General features: G+C 31.8%; 1 protein-coding gene across 1 annotated transcript in view; it reads right to left on the reverse strand.

Annotated features, from left to right (window-relative positions):
- The window catches only part of LOC129225224 (peroxisomal targeting signal 1 receptor-like), an 83,279-nt gene that overhangs the window by 42,417 nt on the left and 24,402 nt on the right, over positions 1–16,460 (reverse strand). The window contains exon 5 of the mRNA XM_054859797.1: positions 5,660–5,816. Within this exon, the coding sequence (XP_054715772.1) occupies positions 5,660–5,816 (157 nt within the window). The remainder of the gene's footprint in view (positions 1–5,659; positions 5,817–16,460) is intronic.

Below are 16,460 nucleotides of genomic sequence, written 5' to 3' on the forward strand. Positions count from 1 at the left end.
ATAAAAAAAATCGAGAAACTGAGAAATAATGACCATAAGTAAAATATTGTGTAATTTACAAAAATTACTTTTAAACTTTGAGAAACAAACTCGATACATTCTTTCAGAACACTATTAATAGTAAAACCAAAATGTTTATGCATCAAGCTTAAGTTACGTTTCATTTCCACTGGTTTTACAAATCCATTTCACAAAAGTATTAATTCTTAGTATGACAGTACTGTAATATGCAACTTAATCACAATCACAAACTAATAAGTACCTGCAAATTGAAAACATATTTGAATGAAAAATAACTTTTTAAACATTGAGACTTCGAATCTGGTATACTAATTAAGGTTGACCTATACAGTTTATCACCTAAAATCAGGGTTCATACTCTATTTGGATGAAAAAATTCCAAGACTTTTTCATGACTTCAATAAAAATTTTCATGACCTTGTTACAGCATTATTTAATATCTAACAGGAATAGCACTATTTAGTATATAACTTGCTAATTTTTAGAAATGAGTATTAGCAAAAACTTCCACATGAATGCCACTACTTCATTGAAGCACTTACTCGTAATGGGAAAAAATATCAGTGTACACTTAAAAAACTAAACTATTCTTATTTGTCTTCATCATATAAGTTAAGTAAAGTAAAATTACAGTGAGTAAATGGAATATAATGATGCTTAAATGTCTAATACTTTTTTTTAATAAAATGATAACAAATGGGACAAAAATAAATGAGTCATCAGTTAGTTTCAATAAATTTGCTTCATAAGTTGCTTTTTAGTGTCCCAACAAAGCATTTAATCATCCACATAACTAGAAAGTATTTTGTTTCTTTAAAGTAAAGCCCCATAGTTTAGTTTTTTATGTTTCTAATCAAGGTGATTATATTAAAAAAACCATTTAGTAGTGAATAAATCTGATTCAAAAGTACTTGTTTTGTTTACTTATTTGCGCATTTTCAAGTGTATATAAATTAACATGTTCAGAAATTTCAACACATAATGTGTGATTCCCGACATTGAACGTAGCAGTTGGCTGCATGGATTAGTTTTGCGGGCCGTATGTTGGGCACTACTGTTTAAGAGTATTAGAATTCCCCTTTTTCTGTATTTTATCACCTGACTAAAGATCTTTATTTTCTAAAACCTTCAACAAATTAAGATAAACTCTGATAAATTTTATAATCAAGTTATTACGAGTGATGGAAACCAACTCGGATGCAATTGAATTGCTTTTTTAGAGCGGGCGTGGCCAAACCAAGAACTTGCAAGTTTGCTACTACAGAATATAAAACATAAGAAATGTTGAAAATAATAGTTAATACAAAATGAGTGATGCCCAAGCAGTAAAATCACATCACTAAAAAAGGCGAGTGGTTGCGACAGAAGTGGATGCAATGAGATTTCAAAATTCAGATTTGATTTTTGGATCGTCCAATTTTTGACTTTTAATAACTTTTATGTGCTATACTACTATTAAATCACTTCTAATGCTCTTTTAGTTACTGTTACTTTCTCTTTATCCAGGACATTTTTCCATGACCTAAAATAAATTTCCATGACTTTGAATGAAAATTTCAATTTCCCATGACTTTTCCAGGTCTGAAATTTGCTTATTTTTTCCCCATGACTTTCCAGGATTTCCATGACCCGTACGAACCCTGTAAAATGTTTGCTTCCCTCTCCGCTCCCACTCCCTTTCACATAGGACGGTGGGAAAGGTACTGAAAATATTCATATATTGATTATTAGATAATAGAACATTTAATACTAAATCTATGTATACCATAAAAGACAAGAATTAATTTAATATATTTGCATGCTTAAAACCTCTTTTTAGAATAATGAAATTAAAAATTAAATCAAATTGTAATGCAGCAAAAGCTTAGTTTATAGCACCCTGTCAAACTTATGTCATATCTCAGCAACCGGGGTGATCGCCCCGCTCTTCGGGTGGCTCTGCTTGCAGGTCCGTCCCTAAGAAATGACGACACACTGAGCGAATATTTTCTGCCTCCTCCCCTCACACAAAAAGGTGGGAAAAGTACTGAACATTTTTATATTAATTATCTGATAATTGAATATGTAATCCGAAATCTATGTTTACCATAAAAGAAGGGAATTAAATCTAATATATTTGCTTTTTAAAAACCTTTTTTTAATGAATATAATTAAAAAATACATTAATTAATTGTAATGCAGCAAAATTTTAGTTAATGATGTCTTGTAATACCACCACGTCCGAGGTGATTGCCCCGCTCTTTGCCTGACCCTGCTGGCAGATTCGTCCTAAGAAATGACTGCACCCTGGGTGAATATTTTTTGCCGTCCTTTCCCCTAACATACTGAATGGCGGGAAAAGTACCGAACATTTTCATATTAATTATTAGATAATTGAACATGTTATCCCAAATCTATGTGTACCATAAAAGACAGAAATTAAAACCAGGGTTCATACTCTATTTGAATGGAAAAATTCCATGACTTTTCCAAGACTTTTTCATGACTTCAATGAAAATTTTCATGACCTTGTTACTCGAAGAGAATAGCACTATTTAATCTCAAAACTTGATAATTTTTGGAAATGAGCATTAGCAAAACGTCTACATGAATGCCACAGCCGCATTGAAGCACTTACTCGTAATGGGAAAAATAATAAGTGCACACTTAAAAAACTAAACTATTCTTAATTGTCTTCATCATATAAATTTAAGTAAAGTAAAAATGCAGTAAAACAAATATGATGATGCTTAAATGTCTGATATTTTATTTATAAATAGGCAGAATGATATTGAATGGGACAAAGGTTGAACGAGTCATCACTAAGTTTCAATAAATTTGCTTCAAAAGTTGCCTTTTAGTGTCAACAGTGCATTTAATCATCCACGTTACTTGACAGTATTTTGATTCTTTAAAGTAAAGCCACATAGTTTAGTTTTTTATGTTTCTAAATCAGATCTTTTTTGAAAAAACCATTTAATAATGAATCAATCTTCTGATTCAAAAGTATACTTGTTTTGTTTAGTTATTTGCACTTTTTCAAATGCATATAAATTAATAGGTGAAGAAATTTTAGAACATGTTTGATTCCTGACATTGAACGTAGCAGTGAGTCACATGGATTAGTTTTGCGAGCCATATGTTGGGCATTACTGTTTTAAAGTATTAGAATTTCTCTTTTTCTGTATTCTATTGCCTGACTAAAGATCTTTATTTTCTAAAACCTTCAACAAATTAAGATAAACTCTGATAAGTTTAATGATAAAGTTCTTACGAGTGATGAAATCGAACTTGGATGCAATTGAATTGCGTTTTTTTTTTTTTTGAGTGGGCGTGGCAAAACTAAGAACGTGAAATTTCGCTACTACAGAATATGAAACATAAGAAGTGTCGAAAATAACAGTAAATTCAAAATAAGTGATGTCCAAGCAGTAAAATCACACCGCAAAAAAAGGCAAGCGGCTGCAACAGAAGTGGATGCAATGAGATTTCAAAATACAGATTTGATTTTGGGATTGTTCAATTTTCCGCTTTTAATAGCTTTTATGTTCTATACTGTTAAATTACTCAAGATTTCTAATGCTCCTTTAGTTACTGTTACTTTTTCTTTGTCCAGGGCATTCTTCCATGACTTGAAATAAATTTCCATGACTTTCAATGAAAATTTCAATCTTCCATGACTTTTCCAGGTCTGAAATTCGCTTATTTTTTCCCCATGACTTTCCAGGATTTCCATGACCCGTACGAACCCTGTAAAACTAATATATCTACCTCATAGCCAGATGGCCATAAGTCACCTAATCGCAACTTAGCAGGCAAGTAGAAAAACTTTTTTCTGGTGCATCCAAAGGATGGGACCCAAGGTTCAACCCAGGTAAAAATTGAAATTTTTTTTTTTTTTAAAGAATTACGTTCACATGGCTCGATGTAGAATAGGCTTCTACACGCAATGCACTAATAAACGGAAAATCGTTATTTTTGGACTTACGTCACACTGGCTATGAGGTACAGATATTTGCATCCTGAAAACCACTTGTTATTAGATAATTCAACATATAATCAAAATTCTATGTGTGCCATAAAAGACAGGAATTAAATGCAATATATTGGTATTCAAAAAAAAAATATTAATTTAAAAAGAATAAAATTAAAAAAAAAAATAGTTCTAACACAGCAAAAACCTAGTTTATGGTACCCTCTCATATATCTCGAAACCCAGGTTGATCGCCCGCCTCTTCTGGTGTCGAACGCCCTCCCACCCCCCATGGCACCATGGTGCTGTAGTCTCCCAGGCAATGTCTGGAGCCGGCATTATTACAGCTAATCCACTTCAAACTGCATATCAACTCTTGAGAACATTTAAATGGAAACCATCTGTTTACTCGATAGAACAATCTCCTTTAACTGTTCCGAGAGAGGTGGGCGGGGGTGGGTGGTCATCAAATGTAAACAGAAATAAATGATAGAGGGTAGTCTACTGTCCTCTTATTATTGAGACTGGAAAGCCAGTATCTTAACGCGGACCCTTACTTTACGGAAGAGATCGTTTTCCCCCGTTGGCTATATCCTACATGAATGGTTTGTGCGATACATATATATTTTTTAAAACTATTTTTTCCCCACTAGTTTTGATAACATTTTGCATTTATTGAGTATTGGGCGCTGTAAAAGGGGGCACACCGGGATTTGTCCCGGTGGGCCAGCACGGGCCTGTGAGAGACATGCAGCGGCATACGTAACACCCCCGGTGGAGCAAGAGGTATGAGGGCGCACGCTCAGAAAAACTAACACTAAGTTAAAGTTTAAAAAAATTCTCATGGGGGTGAACATATAAATCCTGCAGAGTGGGAATGGGGACACACCGAAGTCTATGTACGCTACAGGTGACACCTTTTTGAAACAATTTTTACAAAAAAAGGACAACAAAATAAATAAATACCTTATGAATAAATAAATACCTTACCTGTGCAGGAAAGTAAAGATTAAAATAAGAATGTTTTATTTCACAAAATTTGCAGATTACTGCAGGCACGGCTTTTAGCGTAGCAAGAAACACTTTTTTCAATGCAAAAGAAGTGAGTTTATGGATGAAAAGACATCCAACAAAAGCAACAAGGCAGAAAAGCGAGCAGCTTAATAAGTAAAAATAGCAGATTAACTGAACACCAATGAGAAAATTATGAACCTATAAAGAGCCAACAGGAATGCAAACAATGAGCAAAAGCTTTCTCACAGGTATAAAACCTATGCAACAAACAATTCAGGGGGGGGAGTCCCCCCCTGAATTGTTTGTTTTGAGGATTTGATTCAAATTTTCGTTCCTACTTGTTCAAATTTTATATTGCTAATAAATTTTCGTCTACCAGTTTCAAAGTGCTGCCTAAGGCGCCTATTGAACTGAGTTGTGAAGCTTGATTCAATTTAATTTGTTTGAATTGTCCAGGTTAAAAATAGTTTATGCTAATGTTTCTTAGTATTTATATATATATATATAGATATATATACAAAAGAAATGCATACAAACAATACAATAAAATTATATTTCAAAGAATTAAATGAAATTGATATAAAAAAAGTTTTGAGAGTCAAATAAAAAAAAAAGACATTTCTTGAATTTAAAAATGAGCATAAAATATTTATTCTTAAAAATGAGTCTTACTGTATATCTTGCTCAGAGGTGATTAAATATTCTTCTGCCCAAGTATTATCAAGAGGATTTAGTGTATTTAGTCTATTATTTTCATAAGCGATGTCATGCGATCCTAAATAATTTTGCACCCAATCATTTGGAGTCGAAAAGGCTTGAATATTTTGAGCTGAAATAAACACAATTAGAGATGAGAGCAAAATTTGCATGGGAATATAACAAATTTAAAATGAATCACAGAAATGCTAAAAATTAACAAAAAGTAGGAAAAGAAAGTTACAAAGTGATGGGGAAAACTGAAGTTCAAGATTGTCCTTTTTTCTTTCCAAAAAAAAAAAAAAAAAAAAAATCCAATAAAACTCTATTATACTTATAGAACATTAGGCATGAATTAGATTTATGAACATGCATTTCAAATGAAATTTAATGGATTTCTGAAATTGTCTGTTTTTTTTTTTTTTTTTCATTCTAAGTCAAACATATATTTCTTATCCTTTGAAATGCAGTTGTAAAGAGGTTAAATATCATCTTGTAACACCGGACTGCCATAAACATGCGAAAGATCACATAAGAGCAAGAGAAAGAAAAGTTAAAACAGATATTAGGCACTATAAAGAAGCAAAAGGGCCATTCCACAAAAAACGGTAATTTTGCCTCGCATGTAATGCCTCATATATTTCATGAAAAAAATAATTAAAAAGGGTAATAATAAAAAGTCTATTGCTTTACAAATTACAAATGAATGTGTGATTCCTTAAGAAAAAGATTTTGTCATTATTTTTTTAAATAATTACTTTTTAATGAAACATTTGAATCATCACATGCGGGACAACGTGACTACTTTTTTGTAGAATCTCTCTCTCTCTCTCTAACCCAATACAAAAAAATTTTCAACGGCTTAAATTATTGTTTCTAAACAAATGAGATACATTTCCTTTACATTGGAACCTTTGCTCTCAAAATCTAGTATTTATTTTAACATTAATATATTAATTGAGCAAAAATATTAACTAATTCATAAGCAAGTTACAAAAGGTTGACTTTGGATGTCCCACACATGCAACAATAATAGCAAATAATAGCTTAATAAAAATTTAACTGCGTCAGAAGTATCTTTGTATCAAATGTAAAGAAAAAAAATTACATACCCTTGTTTAATTAAAAATTAAGAGATGTGATTAAATGTTGATGAAACTTGAGCATCTTTTTGTCCTGTACGTGACAGTGGTATGGCCAAAAATACACTGACCTCAAAAAGTGTCATTTAACTATGATATGCTAAGAAATGCTAATTATGATTTAGTGGAAGAACAGATAAAATGATATAGCACATATTTCTCATTTGTCAATATTCTAATTTTGCAGATTCAGCAACTAACTCATTTAGTGCCTGAAAAACTTTTTTTCTTTGTACCTACTGGCACAAGTATAATTTTTTTAATTCAAAGACCACCTCATTTAATGCTTAAAATAGTTAGAGTAAAATTATAGTATACAATTACTTTAATAATTAAGTTTTAGTGTATATTAGTGCAAAGAAAGAGCGTGTATCGCTTATTTTCATTGCAGAAAAGCCTTAATTCTTTAATAATGGATTTATTTACATTTTTTACCCACGGGGGGGGGGGGGGGGGGCTATGACAGCGCATACTTTTGTATGTATGAATATTTCAATTTCAAATATGTCTCATTTCCTGGTAGCAGAAACAGTGCGAGGACTACAACAGATTCTTGAATAAATTAACAGACTATTAACAAGCAATTGAATATAAAGTTCATATTCATAGTGCAAAATATCTTTTTAAATTTTGTTTAATATGCTTTGTGTAGGATAATAAGGAGAAAATAATAAGAAATAGCATAAGCTGAAAGATGATGCTAGAAGATTGTCATACAACTATGGCAAAATACTAATGTTAATGCAAAAAACAACATGGTATCATAGAAGCACTAAAAAAAAAAAAAGCTAAAAGTGCAAAGTTTTCAACATGCAACAGCCAAATGTCAAATGTGAACCATTTTTATTATTTAAAACTTTTTGTGTTGAAAATTTCAGGAACATCAAGTTACTGCATATTGGTTCTTCTTAATGTTTTGTTTTATATATTTTTTCCTCCGCAATAAGATTAATCTGAAACCATTATTATAATTGATACATTATGTTTAAGAAAATCTTTCTAAAAACGTTGATTTCAATTTCAAAAACTTAAATGTAAAATTTCAAAAATTCAATTAAATTTAATATAATGCTGCCCTAGTTTAATACTGAGAAATTTATAAAACTAGTGTTTTGAGATAAAAACACATTTTTGCACGAGGTTTTGCACTCTGTATTATAATATGTCCTGCTAAATGAAATTAGAATGAACAAACTGGACTACAATATATTTCAGTATAGAACTAGATAAAGCATGAATTACTCTATATGTTAATGTAAAGTTTGAAAATCACTTTTTGGATTAGAATTACATTGAAGTGGATATACATTAAGGCATATGTATCAGTCCAGGGCAGTTAACGCATTAGCTGAGCAATGCGTTTATATATTCCCGCAGTAGTTAGAGGGTACCTCACTGTCACAGGAAATGTTGGGTGGAATAAAAATTTAGTTCATTAAAAACATTTCCATTTTTTTTAATTAATAATTTGCAGGTTGATCATTTTCATGGTACTGTCATCCACTCTTAATAGGGTAACAGATAAATGAATAAAACCTCCCATAACCGAATTTTCCCCCATAATGCAGTGTTAAAGATCCCCGCTGAATAGAATAATTTTCTTGGATAATCGAATAATATTGATCAGCTTTCAAATATTTTTGTTGAGAATTTTTTTAATAAATTAGAAATAAATTAAGTAAGAACAACTGTATAAAAATAAAAAACAATATTTTTCGTAATCAAAGGGTGAGAAAAAGCTTAAATTTTCCATTAAAACATTTCCTCTGTTCAATCTAAATTTTTTTTGTTGTTGCCATTACAAGAAAAATCAATAAATAGAACACTTGACACCCTCAGAGACCACTCGCACCTACCAATTACTTGGTTTATCGGTTTTAAATGCTCAGATAAATCTGAGCAAGTGGGTCTCTGAGGAACTTTATTTAACTACATAAAAATACAAAAAAATACATTGTTATCTGTTACAATTTTGATTTGCTTTTGACAAAAATTTTGGTAATTTAACATTAATATATGTAATAAAGTAGACAAAACCAATGCATAAAAGCTTCTGATGATAAATTAAACATAAACGACATTAGAGAGTTGTTGCATTACAGAAGATAATGTGTTCAAGTGTAGAAAAAACCCTGAATTTAAACGGTATTAACTATTGAAGAAAGAAAAAATGTGTGTATTAATCAACGCCTTGAAACATGAAGCCTTCATTAGCCAATAGACTGAAAATTGAGTTATGTCTGATGCGAGTATGATGTTGTGAAAAGGCAATTAAAATGTTTTTATTGAGTGAAAGACTATGATTACGTCTGATATGCAAATGCGATGTTAGTGGACAGAAATAAATATAATGTTCCGGAGAACCTAATTCCCCGCAAGAGCAATTAGCAGAATCAGAAAGATTGAATCTGTGAAGATATTGTGGGAATGCTTCATGGCCAGAAAGGAAAATGGTCTCAAACCTACTTTTAATGCAGGGAGAAAAACGAACGGTGGAGAAGAATTCGGAGACTCAACGTCCAGTATCCGCTTCATTCCACCTAAATTGAGTCATCTAATGTTTGTTTTTTAATGTATGAAATTAGTGAAGATTTTGGAAGAGGAATAGATGAAGAAGGAAACTGCGGGTCCTCAGCTGCAGTTCTTGCTAAGCGATCAGCCAGATCGTTGCCCACGTCCCCAGAATGCCCTTTTACCCAATGAATTGAGACAGAAGAATTACCTAATAATGACTGTTGAATATCAGATACTGATTTATTCCCTTGAAGAGGATTTTTTATTGCTAAGAGAGAAGACTGACTATCCAAAAAAATTTGAATGGAATCAGCATTAAGTGAATTCGAGAATTTTAATGCTTGATGAATAGCAAATAATTCTGCTTGAAAAATACTATTATCGGGATGAAGTCGGATCCTCCAAGACCATGAAAGAGTTTCGCCCTCAAAATAAGCATATGTTGATGCTGTACCGGTGGAAGTGCGAGAACCATCTGTGTATCAGCGATGAAAGGAAAGATTTGTAGAATTGGAATTCATTGAGATTGGATATTCTTTGATTTGTAAATGTGAATTGGAAAACCATTTAGGTGCAGGAGTTTCAAAATCTGAAGGTGAATAAGTAGTTCCATCTAGAATAATCTCTGCTGATTCTATTCCCATTTTCCAAATCCATACTTTTCCCCTTACTGTTAGTTCTATTGGAGGAATACCAGTCAAGGTTTGCAAAGCGGTGTGCGAGCAAGTTCTGCATGCTCCGGTTATAGTGAGAAGTGCCCTGCGTTGAAGAGTTAGTAATTGCTTTTCTAATTTAACTGGTAAACATCTACCCCACAATCCTGCTACATAAAGTATTGTACTTTTAAAAATTTGAGTGTAAATCAGTCTTCTTTCTGCCATTCGAATCCCCCAGTTTCTACCTGCTAGGCATTGCAGACAGCTTTGCTTATAGAGAGTTTTGTGCTTAATCCAATCTATGTGGGCATTCCAAGTTAGATATTGATTAAAATTTAGGCCAAGATACTTTAAAACTTTTGTTCAGTTAATAAACTTGTCACCCAGACGTAAAATGGAGGGACGAACCAGATTGCGAGGAACTTTAAAAGGAAGAGCCATAGTTTTGCTTTCTGAAGCTTTGAGATTATGTTCTAGGAGCCAATTATGGAAGATTTTGAGAGAAAAATTGGCATTAGCTTGAAGAAGTTCCCTAGTGCGTCCGTAGACTAAAAGGAGAAAGTCATCAGCGAAGGCTTGCACCTTAGTGTGTTCCGGCCATGGAGCTGATAACAGCAAGGCTGCCACTAAATTCCACAGCTTGGGACCGCTACAAGAACCCTGTGGACAACCTTTTGTTTGTGGAATTTTAAGAAAACCATTTGTGGAATTTATGAAAATGAACCTATTTGAGAGAAAGCTGGAAAAAAGATTATAAATTGATGATTCACAGTTTGAAGCAGATAGAATAAAATTTTGGTCCAGGACAGGTTGTGTTGTCGAATGCTGATACAATATCAACTGATATTGCAACCATTAATTCCCCGGAAGAATACCATTTTGAATGTTAGAATAAAAATTAGCTAAAGCATGTTCGGAGGATCTACTTGGTGCAAAACCATACTGATCTGGATGATGATATCCGTTAAGGGTTAAATAGCTTTGGAGCCGAAAAAGCATGACTTTCTCCAAGACTTCGAGATAGTGGGCAATAGTATAATAGGGCGAAAAGGAGAGAATTCTCTTGGGTCTTTCCCATCTTTAAGGAACAAAATGAGTATGCCTTCTCTGAATAAAGTTGGAAAATGACTTAGAGTATAACAGGTGTTGAATAAATTGCTAATAAAATACGGAAAAGTCTCATGAAAGGTAGTCTAAATAATTGCGTCAAGTCCATCTTTACCCGGCGCTTTCTTTTTGGGAATAATTTTAAATGCATAATCAATTTCTTGTATTGTGAAGGGAGTTGATAATCCATGTGAAATATTTCTATGATTATTTATTGGGATAGATGAAAAATCTTGAGAGGCTGGATAAAAATGATTTAAAAGATCTTGAAGAAAAGAGTTTTCTGTCTCATATTGAGGGAATCTTTCTTGCATCTGAACAGGAGTAAAATACTTGCCGAAAGCTATTTTGTATGGTTTCCCAAAAGATTTATTGCTGTTTGTGCAGAAATTTTGCCAAGATTTTCTTTTGGAAAGACGGATTTCCTTTTTTATATTTTACTAATATTTTTTTATAAATATTTCTATAGTAAATGAGTATATTTGGGTCATTGCAGCGTTGAAATCTTCTTCTTGCTGCTCTAGTGAGTATGCACAAAGAAATATACATTTTAGACAAAACTAAATTGATGAATATTAAATGTAAAACACGGCAGACGAGAAGGAAAGAAAAGGAATTAGATCAAGAAATTCACTATCACAGAACCTTTTCAAAAAAATAATGTACTGAAATAATGTGCCAAAACGAAGATTTCATAACTCAAGTTGTAAGCTACTTTTTTTATAATTTTCACATCTATATATATATATATATATTAGAGCGACGGTGTTTCTTTTTTTCTTTGCTTGTTTTTACCCAATGGTCAGAAGACCCCATAGCACCTATAGCCCTGAAACCCTTGGCACAAAATTTTAACGTACCCCAGGCCCATGTTCTCAAAGTCGAAATTTTAAATTTCAATTTAGTTTTTTTTCTAATTAACTAATTAAGCTAAATTTTGCCTAGTTAGGGGATAAAAAATCTCCTCACCCCTAAAATTATATATTGGAAAGGGTTTTGCTTCCCGAACAAGATGATGCTTGTCCAATTTCTCTCAATTAATTAAAACAGGAGATATAAGCAATTCTAATTGAACCAATTTTTCAAGGCTTTTCTTTCGAGAGAAAGCTATAACACTAAGTCCGTTTCCTAAACAATTTTCAACTATAAAACACTAGGTCTATTTTCCAGACAATTTTTAATTCCTTTTTACTTCCTTTTACAAAAAAAGAAGTATTGTATTCGCGAAAAAATTTTCACCCAAAAATCGGCCTTAATTTCCATTTTTCTCACCTTCAAATGAATGTTGAGGTTTTTTTTCAACTCGACCACATGTGGATATGTGCCTAGGAACATACAGACACCCAAAATAACCATTTTGACGATCCCTGAGTTAATTACAATGAGCTTTATTGTGACGTCTGTATGTACGTATGTATGTGCGTGCGCATGTGTGTATGTATGTCGCATAACTCAAGAATGGAATGTCCTAGAAAGTTTAAATATAGTATGTAGACTTCTAGTGGGGGCTAGTTGTGCACCTTCCTTTTTGGTTGCATTCGGATGCTCCAAAGGGGATCTTTTGTCCCTTTTTTGTGGGAAATCATTGTTGATTTCGATGTAAACTCAAGTGGTGTTATAATTTGTCGGACACTTGGCAATATACAGGGTTCATACCCTTTAGGCAGAAAAAAATTCAAGTACTTTTCAAGTACTTTTCAAGGTAAAAAATTTTGTTTTCAAGGCAATATCATAAATTTGTACTAAAAATATTGTATGCAGATTTCATTTACTACAAGCACATAGAAATAAGGCAATAATACAAAAAAGTATAGGAAAACAAAATTGTTTTTTCTATAACGAGAGACGCTTTGATGAAAGATCTACTGCGTTGAAAGTCTTTCTGAAAATGCTTGAAAAGTTCGGTCATAAAGAGAAGCAGATACCAAGAGGTTTAATTTTGAGGTTTTTCAAAGGTTGCAGCAGTCAGAGGTTTGTATATTTTCTAGAATCAGCAAATTAATACTTAAAAAAAAACCCTTTCATAAGTGCTTTTAACTTTTATGGGAAGAAACTAAAATACCCAAGTTCAATGGCATTGCCAGAGAGGAGTTTTTGAAGTCACTCCCCCCCCCCCCCCCCACCGGTTCCAACATTTATTTCCAATATCTATACAGTGGTTTATTACAATATAAGGGCGGTTAGGACAAAAGCACTACCCAGAAAGTTATTTCAGTTTGCACTATTAAGTTCTAAAAATATTAGGTTTGCAAATCATTTATAAGTATGCAAATCAATTATTCGTATGTATTTATTAGCTGTTCAGCCAATAAGGCATTTCAACTGTCCTCGAGTAATTTTAAAAATTGTGAAGTAAGAAAAGTTTATGAAAGTCCACAGTCCAGTCTCTACACCTCAAAATATACAAAAGCAGCTTAAGCAGTGATAAATACTCTGAATGCAAACTTGAGCCTATTCAGCTTTCATTGATTAACTTGCAATAGACAATAAATGTGCAAGTTCAGATTTATAGAGCCATATTTCAAAATTGAAAAGATTCAAAAGAAGTTGACATGTATTATGACAAAAGTAGTTTTATTTTGGGAAAAAATGGGTTATTGTTGAAATTAGAATTTAAATTTAGAAAGGCAATAATATTCAGGTGTAATTGTGATTTGTGAGTTCATAAAAAAATTACCTGAAAGTTTCAAAGAGCAAAATGGGGCGGGGGGGGGGGGGGGGGGGGGATAATTTTTAAAACTAAGACCCCTATTACTTGAATATACATATGTACAACAATAACTTTTGCTATGCATACAATTCATAAAATAGTTTATTAAATCAAAATATTCTGCATAGAAATACCATGCCCAGTGCCTGTTGATAACCAGCAACAGGCACTGGGCCTAGCTAGGCTGGTACTGGTCAATTTATTAGATCCAATTGAAGATGAAAGACCCTCCTTAAGCTATCTACCCCTTTGTTGATTAAAGCCTCTTTCAGTAAGCTCCAAGTACCCACAACCTCAATAAAGTAATAATTTTGAACATTTGAGGAAAAGGGGAAAATTGGAGATATAAGGAGGTAAAAGCATAAAAACGAACACTACTGGATTTCAAGTGAATAATCATAACACAACCACCCCTGTTATACACCTTATTTATTTTAGCATACATAAAAAAATGATGTACTTATAAATAAAATTATATAAATCAACTTTATATTTAAAATACAAACTTTAAGTTAATTTGTTAGGTGCTCAACTGCTGAAATTTAAATTTTTTTTTTAAAAATCTGTTATGACCAAAAATTAAGTAAAGATAATCATTCAAAATTGCAAAAATAAATAAGCAAATAATTAAACAAGACCAAGGTAATAAATTCTTTAACTCTTTAGTTATTAAAATAAAAAAATAAAATAAGCTAATCTGATGCAGCAGTGTCAAAATAACTACTAATTGCCAAAAATATAAAAATATTTACAAAATGCAAAAGGATTGAAATCTCAAACAAGGGAAGCAAATTTTCGCGAATTCAGTTTAATGTTGTCATGTTTCCCATAAAATAAACTTATATTTTACTGAAATTAAACATAAAATATGCTAATCTACGGTAGCAAATATGAAAATAACATCCGATTAGTGAATATATTTAAATATTTGCAAGATGCAAAAAGATTGAAATTTCAAACACGAGAAGCAATTTTTTGCAAAGTCTGAGTTTGTTCGACGTGGCATGTTTCCCATGAAATAAATTTATTTGTTTTTCATTAAAATTAAACAAAAAATATACTAATCTAAGGTAGCATATGTGAAACTAACATTTGATAAGCCAAAATATTTAAATATTTGCAGGATGCAAAAAGATTGAAATTTCAAACACAAGAGCAATTTTCCGCGAAACCCGAGTAAGTTCAATGTTGTCATGGTTTCGAAATTAATTTCTTTGTTAATTAATGAAATTAAACAAAAAATAAACTAATCTAAAGTACCATATGTCAAAATATCTTTCGGTTGTAAAAAAAACATCAAAATATTTACAAGATACAAAAGGATTGAAATCCCAAACACGGAAGCAATTTTTTCACGATGTTGCTTACTGAACACATGTTCAGAAAATTGCATTGGTGAAATACTTTTTTAAAACTTCTAAGCACAATTCGTTGATTTTTTAGAGAATTTAAGCACTAAGAAACTTTTTCAAGGTTTTCAAGCACTTGAAAATGAACTTTCTTTTTTCAAGCACTTTTCAAGGTTTTTCAAGGGCGTACGAACCCTGATATATCACCAGTCTTTTGGTTGCCAAGTTTTGTTGCCAACTTGGCGTCAAGGGTGATTTTATTTATTTTTTTTTTAAACTAGTTCCAATTTGGCCACTGTTGGGGATATTTAGAGAGTAAACTATTGAATCATATTAAAACTGCCAATAATGAGAAAATGACATTAAAATGAAGTAAAAGGAAGTCATGTGATGCACACATCAACTCGTTTTTTAAACGTTTAGGGAAAGTTTTCAATATTGCTTATGAATATTTTACTGTTATTACTTTATTTTAAGTTCATTATGCTTATGTTTATAGATTTTCATTTTAAATTAAAAGTCTCTTGGCGAATTTGGCAATGAAAAATGGAGTTGTGGAACTATTTTGTATTTGAAAGCTACTGTTAATGTAATTTTGATGTAATTTTTGTTTATTTGGTAAACTATTTTAATTTCAAAGGATTGTATTTAGTATAACAGAAATATCCAACATTGTTTAGCACAAATAAACAGATTGCAGAATACATGTGTTTTGTGGTTTCAAGGAACACCTTTTTCAATTTAAAGGTGTGAGCTTCTAGATGTAAATACACCCAGTAAAAGCAATGAAAATGGACAGCAGATAGCTTAAATATCAAAATGAGCAATTAGCAAAAGCAGAACAAGACAAAAATGGAACTCAAAGTCAAAATTTATTGCATGATTCCCTCCAGAGAAAACCGTTAAGCAATAAATTTCCCTAAAAAGATCCATAAAATACATTTTGCAGTCAAAATGAAACCGCTTATTAATAAACAATTTATGTCTGAAAAAAATTTGCTATGAATCAACTGTTACAGTCACATTTAGCTAAAAGAAGAATAAACATAATTCAGGAAAACAGAAAAAGTTCCAAAACAACAAAAAGTTAAACAAGTGCAAAACAAAACATGAAATGGAAACGTAAAAACATAAAAAAGTACCAAAGAAAGACACTACAATAACCAGCTACAACACAACGCAGAAAAAAATATGAGATCAAAGAGGGTGAAAAAAGACTACCAATTGCAGAAAAATACGGAATGGCTTTAAGATTCTTAACTAGATTAGAACAATTCTCCAGAATGTGGAAAAACTCCT

The sequence above is a fragment of the Uloborus diversus genome, chromosome 6 (genome assembly GCF_026930045.1).
Source record: "Uloborus diversus isolate 005 chromosome 6, Udiv.v.3.1, whole genome shotgun sequence".
Lineage (NCBI taxonomy): Eukaryota > Metazoa > Arthropoda > Arachnida > Araneae > Uloboridae > Uloborus > Uloborus diversus.